This window comes from Artibeus jamaicensis, unplaced genomic scaffold, assembly GCF_021234435.1.
Source record: "Artibeus jamaicensis isolate MK-2021 breed Jamaican fruit bat unplaced genomic scaffold, CSHL_Jam_final contig_233, whole genome shotgun sequence".
NCBI lineage: Eukaryota > Metazoa > Chordata > Mammalia > Chiroptera > Phyllostomidae > Artibeus > Artibeus jamaicensis.
The window spans coordinates 7,015,246-7,031,113 of record NW_026521486.1 but is presented as its reverse complement, the minus strand read 5'-3'; the positions used below and the strand labels follow the sequence as shown (position 1 = coordinate 7,031,113).

At 58.9% G+C, this 15,868-nt stretch overlaps 1 protein-coding gene and 1 long non-coding RNA gene across 9 annotated transcripts in view; both read right to left on the bottom strand.

The window, feature by feature from the left end:
- Positions 1 to 235: 235 nt before the first annotated feature.
- Positions 236 to 3,682, bottom strand: LOC128626816 (uncharacterized). The gene is made up of 3 exons (XR_008390873.1): positions 3,622 to 3,682; positions 1,959 to 2,239; positions 236 to 329 (listed from the first exon to the last, which is right to left on the bottom strand). It is a non-coding gene; the product is annotated as an uncharacterized LOC128626816 (long non-coding RNA).
- A 3,484-nt stretch (positions 3,683 to 7,166) lies between these two features.
- The window catches only part of CSNK1E (casein kinase 1 epsilon), a 30,949-nt gene continuing 22,247 nt past the window's right edge, over positions 7,167 to 15,868 (bottom strand). For 4 of the 8 annotated variants that reach the window (XM_053661826.1, XM_053661823.1, XM_053661825.1 and 1 more), the window contains exons 6-12: positions 15,671 to 15,841; positions 14,124 to 14,272; positions 11,069 to 11,129; positions 10,093 to 10,285; positions 9,842 to 9,981; positions 9,151 to 9,214; positions 7,167 to 8,324 (exon numbers count right to left, since the gene is read on the bottom strand). In XM_053661826.1, the coding sequence (XP_053517801.1) occupies positions 9,198 to 9,214; positions 9,842 to 9,981; positions 10,093 to 10,285; positions 11,069 to 11,129; positions 14,124 to 14,272; positions 15,671 to 15,841 (731 nt within the window). In that variant the 3' untranslated portion in view covers positions 7,167 to 8,324; positions 9,151 to 9,197. The other 4 variants (XM_053661828.1, XM_053661829.1, XM_037160317.2 and 1 more) reach the window with 4 other exon arrangements.

Here is a 15,868-nt window from a genome sequence, read left to right as displayed (position 1 = left end):
GGCTCAAAAACAAAAGTCACCTGGCCCAAGTGACAGACAGAGCTGGTCAGCAAGTTCTAACTCCCACCCGCCCCCCAGCCAGACCCCCAGCATGCAACGTGCAACTGCACATCCATCCAGGGTCACCTGGGTCCCCTCTCCCCTCCAAGCCAAACCACTGCCCTGGTCCAGATCTCCTTACTTCTGGGCAATTAAACAATTCTGCAGCCCACCTGTTACCTGTACACCTGCCCGCTGGCTTCCGAGGCCTTTTTTTACCTCCAGCAGTCAGATGTCATTGGTTCCTTCTTGACCCGCACCACTCCCATTCTCTTTTGATTCGTTTCTTCCTAATTAAAAAAAAGGAAATAATCAGAAACTTATCCAATAATATTGAAGTAAATCATGGTAGATCCTCACAATGGCATGTTGTGTAGATATTGCTCACACATTTCAAATGACATGAGAAAATGCTTAAGAATAGCATTGAGTTTTAAAAAAGCAGTAATTAATTTGCAATGCCAGCCTGGTCTCAAGTCTGTCCGAAAAAAAACTTAGAAGAAAAATTGGGAAGAAATATAAGGAAATGTCTTCCCCTGCCCCCTATTTCTTTGTATTTTTCAAAATATGTTTGCAAAAGCATGCAATATTTCCCAAAGAAAAAGGACAATTTATTTTACATTACAAAATAAGAAAAAAATAGTTTTCTCTAAAAATTGTAAGAGCCCTGGCCAGGTTGCTCAGTTGGTTAGAATGTCATCCCCAATACGCCAAAGTTGTGGGTTCGATCCCCAGTAAGGGGACAAACAGGCCATGTCCCCAGTAGGGGGCGTATGAGAGGCAACCACACATTGATTTTTTTCCCCCTCTCTCCTTCCCTTCCACTCTAAAAATATATAAATAAAGTCTTTTTTTAAAAGAGACTTTATTTATTTCTTTAAAAAAGAAATATTAGATTCTTTAAAAAAATCAACCAATGAGTGCATACGTAAGTGGAAAAACTAGTCAATGTCTCTCTCTTCCACCCATCTCTAAAAAAAATCAACACATTAAAGATATATTTAAAGACATGATTTCTTGTCCCCCTTCCTTTTTCTCACTGGGCGTCATAATTCATCGGATGCCCCTGCCTCCCCACCAGACTGAGGGCCTCTCAAGGGCAGGGACCAAAACGAATTCTCTCAGCATCCAAAATCCACTCCTAGCCCCTGGCAGCGGAGCAGAGAGGAAGGAGCCAAGGCTTCAGCTGTGCAGCTGATGAGTGGCTGAGAGCCCAGGGCTCTCCGGATCCATCTACCTGCCGCCTTTGTGTCTCCCTCTTGTCCCCGAGGACGCTGAGGGACCCCTGGCCAGGTGCCCCGAAGAGGCGGTGTGTGGGGCGGGGGGCAGAGCACAGGCCCAGCTCCACCGCCTCCCAGCAATACGCTCCCAGGCACGCGGCCATGTTCCCCGTCAACATGCGTAACCGCGTTGGCCCAGGACCTTGCCCACAGCCGACAGCCGAGCTGTAAACACAACCACTGAGGACCTAACTAACTCCCTACCTGAATTAGACCCTTTTGGTGGCAACGGACAAAAAAACAATTTAAACTGAGTTAAACCAAAGAGCATTAGGAACGTTAGGACGTACAAGGCAGAGCTGGATTTGAGGCCTTACACAGGGTCATTGGGACACTATTTCTCTCCGTCTCTCGGTGTGTGTGTGTGTGACTTAAAGCTCGGAAAGTTCCTGGAGGCAGGAGACTGGGTACGCGCCCAGAGGGGAAACAAGGACGACCTCTGAATCATCTCTGCGTTCCCAGAAGCTGACACACAGGGCTGGCATCAGTGTCTGCGTCTTCACCACTATTTATTGAGCGTTTACTATGTGCAGGCCATGCACTAAACTCTTTATTATTTCAGCAAGCAGGAGTGACTGCCATTAGGCAGATGAGGAAACTGAAGCACAGAGAGGCATTATTGCGTGGCTGAAAACACACCTTGAGCAGCCTGGCAAACAGGAGGCCTCCGTGGGTGTTTGAACCCAGGACCCACGTCGGCCCCCACAGGGACTAAGAATCAGGCACAAAGAGAAAATGCTTCTGGCCACTTGCAGTCCCTCCTGGTGGGCTGGTGACCTTCAGGGCACCAGTGGCCATCAGCAGGCAGAGCGCCTTCATTCTGGAGGGTGCATCAGCAGCCAGAATGGCCTTCATTCTGGAAGGTGCATCAGAGGCCCGTGGGTGACTCAGGGACCAGGCTGGTGACGGTCTGCAGGGTGCTGTGAAAGACAGCATGAGACAGTGAGAGGGAGCTTCTGTTTTGTCTGTCACACACATGCACCTGCACCTGAAACGAGGGAGAGGAGCTCCCCTTCCGGCTTCCGGCCGAAACAAACAAGCAAATGAAATTGGGCCGGAGAAAAGGCTGTGCTGCCACTTTCCTTGGAGCCATTAGGAACACGTCTCAGACTCCTTAGGGAACCCCAGCTGCACCACCTATCCAGGAGCACTGCCATGGGGAAAAGGGAGGCCGGAGGCTGGTCGGGGGCATGCAGGGGGCTGGGGAGGCAGCGGCCAGGGTTTTCTCAAAGAGGCTTTAATCGGAGGGAGGAAGGGAGCAGAGCAGGAAGCAAGAGGCCTGGGTGTCCCAGCTCAGGGCTCCAGTGATGTGGGATGACTTCAAAGGGGCCCCACCTTAATCGGGTGCTTTGAAGCTGCTGGGGCGAAAAGCCTGAGGAGGCATAATTACCTGAGGTTCTCCCAAGGGCCTGCAGGAGCACCAGTGACTGTCTCGGGGGCTCTGTGGTGAGGTAGGGGGTAGGGGGCTTCCTTAAGGAGGCAGTGCCCCAGGGCTGGGAGCCTCTGCCCTCCTCCCCGTAGCTGCTGGATGGCCTGCACTCCCATCCCATCAGCCTCTCTGGACTGGCCGCAGCCTCCTGCACCTCAATGGGCTCTGGGATGTGACCTTACAAGGACAGTTGGGAAGACAGAAAGGTGCTCTTGGCGCCTCAAGGCTAGGGTGAGAGAAGTGGGGGGGCCGGGAGCAGGCCAGAGGAAGAGGAGGAGGAGGAGCAGCGGAAGGTGGCTCTGTGTCGCCATGGCAACATTTAGGCTGCACACCAGACCTCTTCTCCCTCACCAGCCCACGTATCCGCAGGGAAACGGGGCCCCAGAGAAATGCGGCTGGAGCGAATCTTAGATGTCTGAGGACGGGGCAGTGCCAGGCGGACCTTGCAGTGTGGCTATCCCTCCAGACGAAGAGATATGTTTCTGGGGCCGCCCGTGATGCGATGTGTGGGCTCAGCCTTCTCCGCTGCTATTTCCATATCTGTTCCCGAACTGGAGTGTGGGTGGGGGAGGGGAAAGGGAGCGAGACCCCAGAGTAGAAGGCGCTGTGCTGCAGGAGTCCCATTGGAGCGGGTCCCCCGGGGGCTGCTGGTGGGACCTCAAAGTGCAGGCAGGAATGGGGAGCGGATGCCACCACCTAAGAGGGAGCAGCCCAGCGACATGAGGGACTTGTATTTTTTGCAGGTGATAAGCATGGGAGAACTGAACTGAGTTCTGAAGAAGCTCAGCCCCACCCCGGGTCCCAGACCGAGTTCTCCCTGTCTCCCCTGACCCCCTCCTCCAAACCTCCTGCTGTCACATCATTAATACTCACCCTCCAGGGCTCTCAGGCCTCCAAACATTTGCAGGCCTCTCAGGCCCCCTCCTACCAGAGGCCCAATTGGGATGTCTCCCCACTCAGGTCTTCCTCTTCCTGTCACCCTCCTGCACCCAGGGCCTCCCTTCTCACTTCCTGCTCCAAGCTCCCCCACAGTCAAGAGGTCACCTGCTGGGAGAATTTAGAAGAGTGGTGTCTTGTGTGGGGTGAGGGTGGCAGTACTGCCTAGGAAGGGACAAAGGACACCTGACGGCTGCCCCTGCCTCTGTCAGGTGGCGACTGTACAGACCCACAGAAACAGGTGAAAAGCTGTGTGGAGCTGGACGCTCGAGATGTGTGCATCTCTCTGAATTGTACGTCAGTTAGGAAGAAAAGGTCCTAGGGCAAAAACGGTCAGCCAGGACCTCTTCTTGCCGCCCTTCCCCTTTCCACTGCTTTGTGGTTTGAGGCCGGTCCGCATACCCTCCTTCCTGATGCCCTGTCCTCCCAGCCCTGCTCCTCCCTGGCTGGCCACCCCTCCTGGGTTTGGAGCCAAGAATGCACGGCTCCCTCTGTGATGCACCCAGGTGTCCGCCTGGTAACCACAGAGCCCCGGCACTCCTCCTTCTCTCTCAGGTGGCTAAGAACAGAATGTGTTCTGAAGCAGTTCGATCACCCTCCCCTCTGGATGCCCCTGCCCGGGTTGGGGCCCTGGCTCTCTAACCCTTTTCCCTACCTTCCTCCGGGCTCGCTGCCCACTGTCGCCACATCACACTCTTCAGGTCTACAACCATCACGCCCTCTCCCCCCCGTCAATGGCTTCCACAGTGCAGGTCCTGAAAGATGGAAGCCAGGTGAGTCCACCCAGCCTCTGCCTCCTCTACCCTGGCTGCTGTGAATCTCTGCCTCCCCCTGTGCTTGAAACTGTGGGTGTATCAAAGTAGTTTGTACCTCTGGCCTTTGCACGTGGCAGTCTTTCCTCTGCTCGAATGACTGCCCCCAACGGGGCCAAGTCCCCTTTCAAGGCTCAGGTCAAAGATCTTTGAAACTGCTCTCTCGATGACACCAGACACAGTCCCTCCCATCTCTGTCCCCAGTTCCCACTGGGATCGGGATGAGCCCTGCGCTAGTCCGAATCTTACCCCAGACGAGGCTGTGAGCCCCTGGAAGCCAAGACCACACCTGTGTTTGAAACAGTAGTTACCAAAGGTGAAGGGATGAAGTACAAATGAACGGTCAGGGGGATGCAAAATACAGCACAGGTAACACGGTCACCAACATTGTAACAGCTCCGCAAGGGGCCAGGCAGCTACCAGACTCACCAGGGGGTCGCTTGGCACGTTATATAAAGGTCTCATCGCTGTGCTGTACACCTGAAACTATATAGTACTGAACGTTAACTGGAACTGAAAAATTTTTCAAAGTTTTCCTTAATTTTTAGAGAGAGGGGAAGGGAGGGAGAAAAACATTTGTTGGTTGCCTCTCACGCACCCCCAACTGGGGACCTGGCCTGCAACCCAGGCATGTGCCCTGAATCGGAATCGAACCTGCAACCCCATGTATGGTTCACAGGCTGGTGCTCAATTCACTGAGCCACACACCAGCCAGGGATGGAAAAAAATTTTTTTAAAGAAATGTGTGGTTACCACTGTTGAGCACTCCGTGGGCTGTGGAGCCAGACGGTCCTCCCCGTGCCTCAGTGTTCCTGTGTGTAAAATGGGCATCACAACCCCCCCGCCTCGGGATTTCTGTGAGCACAGGCTTGGGGGCAGGTCCGGCACGGTGGGCTCTGAATGAACTCAGACTACTGCCCTCTGCAGCGGGTATGACCCCACCGCACAGAGGAGAAAACTGAGACCTAGACAACGCCCAAGGTCACGGAGGGGCCGAGCTGGCCCTATGGCCTCCAACCCTGCGCTCCCCACTACTCACCCCTGCAGCCTGCCCCCCCTCAGCCCAGCGCCTGGCTCCCCTGGCACCCACACGAGCCCAACCAATGCTTGTTGCATGAATGAAAATGACTCACTGAGAGGCATGTTTGCCCCTCCAGTCCGGGCAAAACTTCCTGGTGATCATTTGGCTCATTTACTGAGGAAGAGAAACTGACGGCTGCCTTCCGCACACACCCCAACCCACAACCTAGGCATGTGCCCCGACCAGGAATCGAACCTGCGACTCACTCCAATCAACTGAGGCTCACTGGCCAGAGCTAGTGATTCTAACTTTTTAAAAAAATGTTTTATTTATTTATTTTCAGAGCGAGGGGAAGGGAAGGAGAAAGAGTGGAAGAGAAACATCAATGTGTGTTTGCCTCTCACGTGTCCCCTACTGGGGACCTGGCCTGCAACCCAGGCATGTGCCCTGACTGGGAATCAAACCAGTGACCCTTTGCTTCACAGGCCCGTGCTCAATCCACTGAGCTACACCAGCCAGGGCATGATTCTAACTTTTCTTATAGCTTCATTTTCATACACGGACTCTCCAAACATTGAAATTAACCCAACAAGCGGGCAGGGCTGGGGGCTGGTGGGGCGGACACATGAACTCACTGAAATCAATAGAGGCCACATAGAGGAGAGAATTTCAAATTACTTCTGGGTACTATACTCTGATGGCACATCCTTAGTGAGATACATTCTAAGGGAAAAAGAGTTGGTAGTTTCACACTTGAGTGTTTCATGTCGGATGTCCAACTAGAGGTCCTGGGGGCCGGGGTGGCCCAGCAGCCTGGAGGGGTTTGGGACGGAACTCCTACCATCGTTGCCCCACCCCAGGAAGGGTGCACAGCCTTCAACTTGGGGTCCTAGGGCACTTCCTGGCTTAACACACCTTTCCCCTTAAGGCTGTGAATGAGCACCTGCCTTTGCCTAAACCTCACCTGGAGGCTGGACAAGAGACCCTTCATGAGGCTGAGCCAGGCTGTGGGGTCACGGGGTCTTCAAATGCCAGCACTGGAAAGGACCTGAAGTGTAGGGATTCTGAGCGATGCCCAGGGCTTCAGAGTGCCCACCACAACCTCACAGAGACCGCCAGGTAAAGGGCTGCCCCGGTGTCAAGGCTTGGATGAAGGAGCCACCCAAGGTCACCTGCCAAGGTCACCTGTGGAAAGGGCACCACTGAAACCAACTCCAGTGCCCTCGCTTGTGGGGATCCTTGGTCAGTGAGGGGGTTCACATCCCGGTTCTGCCGTCAGAGCTGTGTGACCTTATTTCACCACTGACTGTTTCCCCCCTGAAGGCAGAGAGATGAAGGGACCTAACAAGAGTTCTTGTGTGGACAAGATAATGTTGTGAAGACCATCTTGAACCTTCCTAATTCTGTGTGGTCCTGGGCCTTGAGCACCGCCCAGAGCCTGCTGGGGTGCAGACTCTCAGGCCCCAGCCCGGCCCTCCGGGGTCAGAACCTGCCCCCAGATGGTTTGTGTGCAGTTTCTGAAGCGCGGGTTTAGCCCCAGCCCGCTCTCTCCCGCCTGCTGGGGAGATGCCCCCAGGGCAGAGAGGTGAACCGAGGGCTGCCGGTCCTTTACGCTTTTCTACTTTATTACTTCAAATTAACAACCACAATAAAGCTCAAAAAAGTCCAATATTTACACAGGAAAAAAGTACAAAATTCCCCCCAAAGTTCTTCAGTATTTTTTTTCAGTTTTTTAAATTACAAAGTTATAAAAAGCTTTGCTCTTTAATTAAAAAAAAAAGAAAAAGAAAAAAGGGGAAACGGAGGTGAATAAATTAGGAAATACACACATGGGGGAAACAAACAAAAACAAGAAGGGGCGTTAACTAGGAGGGATGGGCGGATCCCAGGCCCCGCCTCTCCCCAGGCTCCTCCTCCCAGAGGCCGGTGTGGGAGAGGCGGGGCCCCGGGGAGGGTCAGAGTCAGGGAATTAATTCATTTGTAACCTAGGAGCCAGATGCTTTCTCGAAGGTCTCCAGGAAAGGGGGACTGGGCTGCCACAGGATGATGACAGGCTGAGGGGCTGGTGGTGGCAAGGGTGCTCTGGTGCCCTTCCTGGGGGACACAGAGGTTGCTAGGCACCCGTGTCCTTGTTTGGGGGAGGAGAACAGAAACCTGGCCTGGCAGGTGGGGCGGGCCCCTGCTGGCCTGGGAGATACAGGTCACATCATACACGCGCACACACACATAAGGGGTCTCGGCCCCTACCGCCTTGCCACCCACTACTTGAGTCCCTGGGGACAGGCAAAGAAAGACCCAAACACTCAGGGGGACAGTGGAACAAAACCACACAGAAAGCTGCCACCACCTCAGGGGGTGGGAGCTGTGCTTGTCTCCCGCGGTTCTGAAGCTCCAGAGTGCCTGGTGGGACCTGCGCCCCACCGACCAAATGATCGAACCACTCCTGGGCCTCTCAGGCCGCCCCCTGAGGGCTGGGAAGGGGCTCAAGGCCGTGCCCGTCCCAGCCCAGCTGTTGGAGTCGCTCCCCAGCCGGTCAGCTGGGGCAGGGCCCCCTGGCATCTGGCACAGGAGCCCAGTGTCTGAGGAGCCTCTGGTGGCCTGACGGCAGCGGGTAAGTCGAAGGGACAAGAATCCTCTGTGCTGACGGTGTCTCATCTTCTTGCCATCGGCCAAAAAAAGAAAAAAGAAAAGAAACAAAATCCATCGTCGCTCTTGTGCTGGGGTTTTTTTTTTCTTCTATGTTCTTTTGAGTGGTTCCCCCCCCATCTTTTGGTTGTTTTTTTAAAAAAGAAAATACAGTGAAGACACTAAAAACGAGAGAGAGAAAGAAGACAGGTTAGAGGCTTGTCTGCTTCCAGCCGGCCGCCTGCCAGACCCCCTTCAGCTCCTGCCGTCTTCTCCCCAAGTCTTTGGGCCTGGTCCCCCTCCAGGGCGAGAGAGAAAGGGCGCAGTCTCTCTCCCTCCTCCGCCCTCCTGGCCGGCAACCACCCCGCCAAATGTCTGCCCCGGATGGGCATCCAGGCTCCAGCAGTGCAATGAGTTTCCAAGGGTGTCATGTCACGTCCCCAGGGAGCTCAGACCTCCCCTGACATCCCCCTAAAGAACCCCTGCCACCTCCCCTTGCCCAAGCCAGACCAGAGCGGAGAGCTGCTACCCCCACCTCGAGGCCTCACGCAGCCATGGACGTTCTGAGAGCCTCAGGCTGGCCAGAAGGCCTCTCCTGGGCGTGTGGAGGCCACGGGCCCTCCTTGAAGGCAGATATCAGCACGGGCTCCTGTTCTAAGTGCTCTTTGATGATTAACAGTTTACCAGCCCGGCATCCAGCAGCCGAGGCCAGTCTAAGGCCCCGGGGAGGTCAGGGTACTGGCCCCCAGGCTCAGCCTCTGTCGGGAACCTACTCCCTGGAACACGGGAAGGCAAAGCGGGAGTGGAGGCTGGCTGGCCAGAGGACGAAGTGGATTCTGGCCAAAGCAGACACTTGCGGCTCAGGCCTGCTCAGAGGCAGCCTCTGAAGTTTCAATCCCCTTGGAAGGCCCTCGGTTCCGGGGTCTCTGATACCATTGGCGACTCTCCGGGCACCTCCGCGAGCACCGGTCTCCTTTCGGAGCTGCACCTGCAGCAGCATCGACTCACCTAAGCAAACACTGGTCCAGGCGGTGGCTCCTCACTTCCCGAGATGGTCAAATGGCACGCTTGTCTGCGAGGGGGGAGGGGAGGCGGGGCTCAGCTGCTGGCCCTGGCCACGGGCCAGGTCTCACCCCACTGTGGAACTCCACCCCCCACCAAGGCCCTGGAGCCAACGGAAGGGGTGTGTGGTCTCTGTGCCCCTAGGACCTGGCTGCTTTGTGGAAGAGAACACTGCTTAGAGAGGCAAAGCAGCGGCTCCGGGCCACTCAGGACAGGAGGGTGGCCTGGCCGCCGCACACGCTGCTCCTGGCCTGTCCTGCTGAAGCTTCTCCGCCGCAGGCAGGCGGCTCTGCCCACCCCTGCCAGGACGCCCCCTTCGCACCTTTCCTGGTCCAACACTGCGTCTGAGGGCCACCGACAGGCCCGCCCAGCCCCGAGTCCTCTGCTAGCCAGGGCTTGCAGAGGCTTCCTAAGGGCTGGGCTCCAGGCAGCGGCCACTGGACCCCAGTGCTACCGCATGCTGGGGCAAGTTACTTCTGACTTTGCTCCGTGGGGCTAATCAGACCTGGTTGGATTAAGTGAGGCCAAGTCCCTGCTCAACTTGGGGTGGGGGACAGAACCACCAAGCCTGACTCCGTGCCCGGGGGTCCCTGGCTCAGCGGTGAGGCACAGGAGGGCGGGGGTGAGGGCGGCTCACCTGTGATGCTGAAATCCGGGAGACCTCTTGCCGCCCGGTGAGGTCGGAGGACGAAACATTGGCAGGAGCGCCCCTGTGCAGCCTCATGCTCACCTTCCTCTCCCTGTCCACCCGGGAGATCGCTCTGGGAGAGGTATTGCCTGGAGGGCGAGGCAGGGCCAGCCCAGTCACCCTCCGTGTCTAGGGCCTTGGCCGCCCTGGCCGCCCTGGCCTCCCCGGCCTCCCGCCCACTGCCCAAGGTCCCTGCTCACCAGCTTGCTGGATGCGGGAGGCTGGGGTAGAAGCCACAGGCTCGGCGGCACTGCGGAGCCGGTTGGCAGGGGCCCCCGTGGGTGGGCCAGGGGGCAGGGCCCGGGTTGCAGACCCCCGGAGCTGCCCCATCCTCTCCTCGCGCTCGTGCTCTCGCCGCTCCCGGTCCACGTCCTCTGGATTGCGTGCTGCGCCCTGTGGGGGAGCAAGGTGAGGCCTGGTCAGCCGGGCAAGGCCACGGTGCTTTGGGGCCCGGCATCCCCGCAGGGCGGCACAAGGGTGGGGGAGGCCAGGTGGGCACATTGGAGAAGAGGCGCGGCAGAAACCCTCTGGTCCGACCTCCTTCCCACAGAGCAGACAGCCCGAGAGGCCTGGGAAGGACCCACGATCACACGGCAGGGAGAGAGCGAACCACAAACTGCCCAGAGGAAGGAGAAAGCTGGGCTTGGGAGGTGGAGGCAGGTCACTGTCCTGGTCTCCTGTGGCCAGCCAGGGCTGGGAGGGCTAGTGCCCTCAGGATGGCCCAGGGTACTCCTGGGCTGTCCCAGCCTGGCGGTTCTGTGCACAGAAAGGCCCTGCTCCTCCAGGTTGCCCAGCGGAGCAGGGCAGGTGTTCGGAGGCCCAGGGAGAGTTACGAGGCCAGCCTAGGCCGGGCCAGGGCTTCAACCAGGCCTCCCAGTGAAGGGGTCTTTTTGGAAGGCTGTCTGCCCCACCCCTGGCAATGGCTCCTGGCAGGCACTGTGGGGACAGCACCACACAGAAGCTGCCCACCTTGGCACGGGGGCTCAGAGGAGCTGGAGAAGGACTGGGCTAGAAGCCCCAGAGAGGAAAACGACACCGGGCAGGCAGGCTGGGGCAAAAAGGGGAGCGTGAGCCCCCAGGGGCCTGCCACTCGGCCTCTGCCACCCCAGTGCAGGAGGAAAGGGGCAAGACCCAGAGAGAGGAGCACGGTGTGGGGACAGTGCCTGGCCGCGTTACCTAGCTGGTCCCGGGGTCGTCCACAGGGAAGGGCGGGGGGCTGGCGTGAGGGGGGCCGCATCTGTGGAGGAGAGAGCTGCGTGCTGAGTTGGGGCCTGCTCACGGGCCACGGGTGCGGCTCCTGCAACCCCGTGTGTCTCCTAGGGACCTGGCCGGTGAGGCCCTGCTGTCTTGGGGCAGTGGGGGTGGCCAGGCCAACTGAGGAACTGAGGTCCAGAGAGGCCTCATGCCCTCCCTGGGATCGTGTGGCCACACAGCTGAGGACAGAACTTGAGTGTGAACTCAGGCCTTTGCCACCCAGTCCTGCTCTGCTCTCTGCAACTCCTGAGGATTTAGCAGAACATTCTAGAAACGAACACCCCCAGTCCTCCCACTCCCAAGCCTGTCCAGAGAGGCGGGCCCGGAACCACCCAGGCTTCACCTCCGGACCTCAGGCCACTCCCTGCACCCCCAGCCACTCAGTTCCGGACGCCAGAGCAAGCGGCTCGGCCAGAACCACAGCGAAGCCTGGGCGATAGGAGCTGGAGCACCCCCTCGTGAACTGTCCTGCCAGCAGGCAAGAACTCATTTCCTGGGTGGGGACATGAAGTGACTCACTCCAAGTGCACAGCCCCTGCCCTTTGTGACCCCGCGGGCTCAGGCCAAGGCCGGCCCCAAGGCAGAAGGCGAACTCCTTTCCACGTTGCCAACTGACCCAAGTGACGCCTCGAGGAGCACGCAGCAGGCAGGTCTCCTGGCTTTTACTTGCCCACAAGCCCACACAGGGCAAACAGCAGAGTCACCACCACCCGTGCGGTGTGCGTCGTCTCCCCCTGGCCAGCCAGCCGGGCCTCGGGGCAGGGGCTGAACCGGCCAGCAGCCCAGGCTCCCAGTATCGGGGACTCCAGGCCCGACGCGGAGTGCTCCGGGGCAACTGCTCCGAGGAGGGAAGCTCTCAGTCAAGGATGGGATCCTTCGGGCAGAACGGCCCAGGCCGCGGTGCCCTGCATGGCGTCCACTCCGCTGGGAGCTCGAGAAGGCTTCCTGCAGTGGTGCCCGTGTGAGAGGGTCCTGGCCTCCAGGCGAAAGGAATGGCGGGTCCCCATCGCATGTCGCAGGTGTTCCTGCCAGAGGGTGACCGGAGGTGGCTGAGCTCCCCCCGTGGTGATGGGTTTACAGGTGCCCCTCGTTCGGTCAGCGGATGGCCTTCGACCCGGAGATCAGCGATGAGTGCAGGGGAAAAGCCGGCAGCGTCTGCTCGGCCCAACTCCAGAGGCAGTAGTGGGTGAGGAGACTGCTCCTGGCCGTGCTCCAGATGAACTCTTGTCACTGACGGTCCCGTGAGGGGCTCTGTGAGGAGCCCTCCTGGTGGCTCTGTCCCACGGAATTTAGCGGTGACGGGCATGTTCATGCCTGCCTCGCCAGACACGGCAGCCACTGGCTGGCCACTGGTGGCTCCTGAGAACTTGAAATGTAGCAAATGCAACTGACACATGACATTTTTCAGCTCTGATTTTTAATTAATCAACATGTAGCCACGTGGAGACAGGGGCTACCACACTGAATGACACGGGCCAAGCCTGTCCCAGAACTGGACTCTGGAATGTCCTGCGCAATGAGTGAGCGCCCGCGCCCCAACTCCCCAGCAGCGCCCTGTGCAAGGAGAGCTGGCCCTGGGCCCTTGCCGCACTCCCAGCCGGAAGGTCTGGGTGAGGGGCGCCCGTGCCCATCTCCAAGGCCCTCCCGCCCACGAGGTCCTTTGGGCTGTGGAAGCCCCAATCTCTGCCCGACTTCTGTCCCACTCCTGAGGGGACTCGCACAGGGCCACTGTCTGGGGCCAGAGAAGAGGGGCGCGAGGCCCCCAGCAGCCGGAACTGTAGACCGAGGGCACCGCGATGAAAGAGCCGGGACGAGGTGAGATGCGGGTGGGGCGTTTAATGAGTGCAGGCTTAACACAGAGGCCGCCGACCGGGCCTGGCTGACGCCGCTGCCGGCCCCCAACCCCAGGCCCCTCTGGTGCGGTGAACGCCATCTCTCCTTCAGGCTCTGACCATCGGGGAGCCAACTGCATCCCCAAGGATCTCTTGGCCGGGCCTTGTCTGCCGTGCCCTCTCCACTGACCCCACTGTGCCAAGGAACAAACCCCTCCTCAGTCCTGGCCCCGATGGGCTCAGGCGCGCCTGGTGTTATCAGAACTGGGGCCCTGGAGTCCAAACCATAGGCCAGTAGTTTTGGGGGGGCCGCTCCTCCACCAGCCCATCTGCAGGGCCCTGGGTGCCCAGGGGTGCCGGGCACCTGGAAGGGACAGAGAAGGCACAACAGAGGCTCAGCCTCCTGTGCTCACCCGGCCAAACGGTGAATCTTGGAAATGCTGGGCCTCGGAGGGTCCTTACCAGTATGTGGGTGAGTACGCAGGCCCAGCAGGGGGACAGGGCCGGGGGCGGGGCGGGGCGATAGCTTCGCTGTCACGGGGCCGAGCCTGGCTCGAGGAAGCCCCCTTTTCCAGAAGAGATGCAAAAACAGGTCATACGATGCGAGAGTCCAGAGCTCCAGGCACGGCTGATGACCGCTTCTCCCCACCCCACCCCCAACACTCTTAAAAGAGGGAGACAGAGCAGCCACCTAGCAAGGCCCAGGATCCCGTGAGCAGGAAGAGAGAAACCACGTGGAATGGGTCTAGGCTGGCCAGAGGGGCCACCGTGAAGGCAGCTGCCTGGGTCGTGCAGAACAACAAGAGCAGGACGGTGTAGGCGACAATGAGGACAGTAGTGGGGGGGCCCGCCAGCACCATCCGCGCCCAGCCACGCGCACCGAGGAGGGACCGGAGGCCCAGCCAGGCCCTCCTGAGTCTGGCAGGGGGCAGGGCCCGGCCTGGGCCCTGCTGACCACAGTGGCACAGGCTGTTGGTGTCGATGAGGCAGGAACGTGGGACGCGAGGGGGCTCTGGGGCCCCAGTGAAGTCCCCGGCACAGTCCAGCTCATAGCTCCCGGCTCGGGGGAGCCCCGCCCCCCACCGGGCCACTTTGGCCTTCCCTGTCCAGTCCCCCAAACCCGCCTCAGCCTCCGGGCGACTCACGAATTTGAGCATATTCCAGTCAAAGACGTAGTCGTAGGAGAAGCCCTGCCGGTGGAAGAGATTGCGGAAGAGCTGGCGCAGGTACGAGTAGTCGGGCTTGTCGTCGAAGCGCAGGGAGCGGCAGAAGTTGAGGTATGTGGAGAACTCGGCTGGTGGGGGTGACGGGGACAGAATGGCCACCGTGAGGACCATGCTCCCGGGCCTGGCAGCCGGCAGCTGTCCGCCCTCCTGCTGTCCCTGCAGACACTGTCAGTCTAGGAGGGGCCCTCCCGCTGGGTGCGGCTCCCCGACGGGCCTGCGCACAGGCCTGCGCACAGAGCCTCGCAGGGACAGGACTGGAGACCCGAGCACAGCGGGCAGCAGCCCCCTCCAGAGCCTGATGGGAACTCTCAATGGGCCCTAAGCCACAGAAGGAAGGACCTCCATGTCCTCCCCTGAAAATCAGGGGTAGGGGCAGGGGGGGGCCTTGGAAAGGTAACAGCAAACAGATGGATCGGCCCCGCCCTGAGCTCCTCAAATGCTTGTCGTTTCCCACGTGGTAAGAACATCCCTTGTTCTGCTCTTGGGTCTCTGGCCCCACCCCTGACGCGGGGCTCCCCACACCTTGTGAATTCTAAGTGCTCAGAGCGTGTTCGGAACAACTCTTATTCTAATGAGGTGACTCCGGGTGGGCTCCTGGTGGGGCTGGTCCTCAGAAAGACCAAGCCATGATTAGAAGCTTGGCATTTTCAGCCCCTCCCCACCCCCAACTTCTCTAGAGAGAAGGGGAGCTAGAAATGGAGTTAAGAATGAATCGTGGCGGCACAATAATAAGCCTCCCTGGGGTCGGAAGATCCGGGGACACGTCCCCACCAGGAGGGTGACACTCCCAGGCTCCCTGGGGACAGAAGCTCCTGGACTCGGGGCCCGCCCGGGTCTCTCCCCGTGTGTCTCGAGTCTCGCCATCCGGTCATGTGTCCGTACCCTTTGTCACACTCTTTAATAAAGAGTGCACATGTTTCCCAAGTTGTGCGCTACTCTGGCGAATTAACTGAACTCAGGGAGGGAACCTCAGAGTCCTGGCCAGTCGGTTAGAGGCACAGGGGGGCTTGCAACTGGTGTCAGAAAAGTGGGGGGGGGGGACAGCTGTGAGGGCCCGGCCTTCATCCTGTGGGATCTGACACCATCTCAGGGAGACAGTGTCCAAAGTGGGCTAAGCGGCAGGACACCCAGTGGGTGCTGCAGAGAACTGCTCGGTGGGGGAGACCCCACTCCTTTGGTGACCCAGTGTCAGAAGTGCTCCGTGAGAGAGAGCAAAGGGGCCTGAGGAGGGAGGACTGCTTTCTCCTAACCCTCAGCCCTGAGAGATGGGCAGGAGCGTGGGTTGGGGGACGCTGAGTGTGTGGCAGCCAGGCCCCCCGCGAGGCCCGAGCCTCGACAGAGAGACCGAGGTGAATGATCTGGTGTCGGGGGCAAGGGGCCCCTGAAAGGGGCTCTGTGTGGCCTCATCTTTCCCTCAGCAGGACCTCGGTGGTCCCCGGGCCAGTCTCCTCCCCCGGGCTACTCACAGGGGTAGCCTTTGCAGAGAACCTCGATGGGTGTCGACATCTTCTTCTCACTGATTCGCTCGTACTTCTGGCGTTTGGTGGCTGCTTTGAGGCCCTGCCAGGGCAGGGAGCCCAAGTTGAAGTACATGAGCACATAGCCCAGGCTCTCCAGGTCATCTCGACGGCTTTGTTCTGCACGGAGGGACAGGGTGAGGGCCA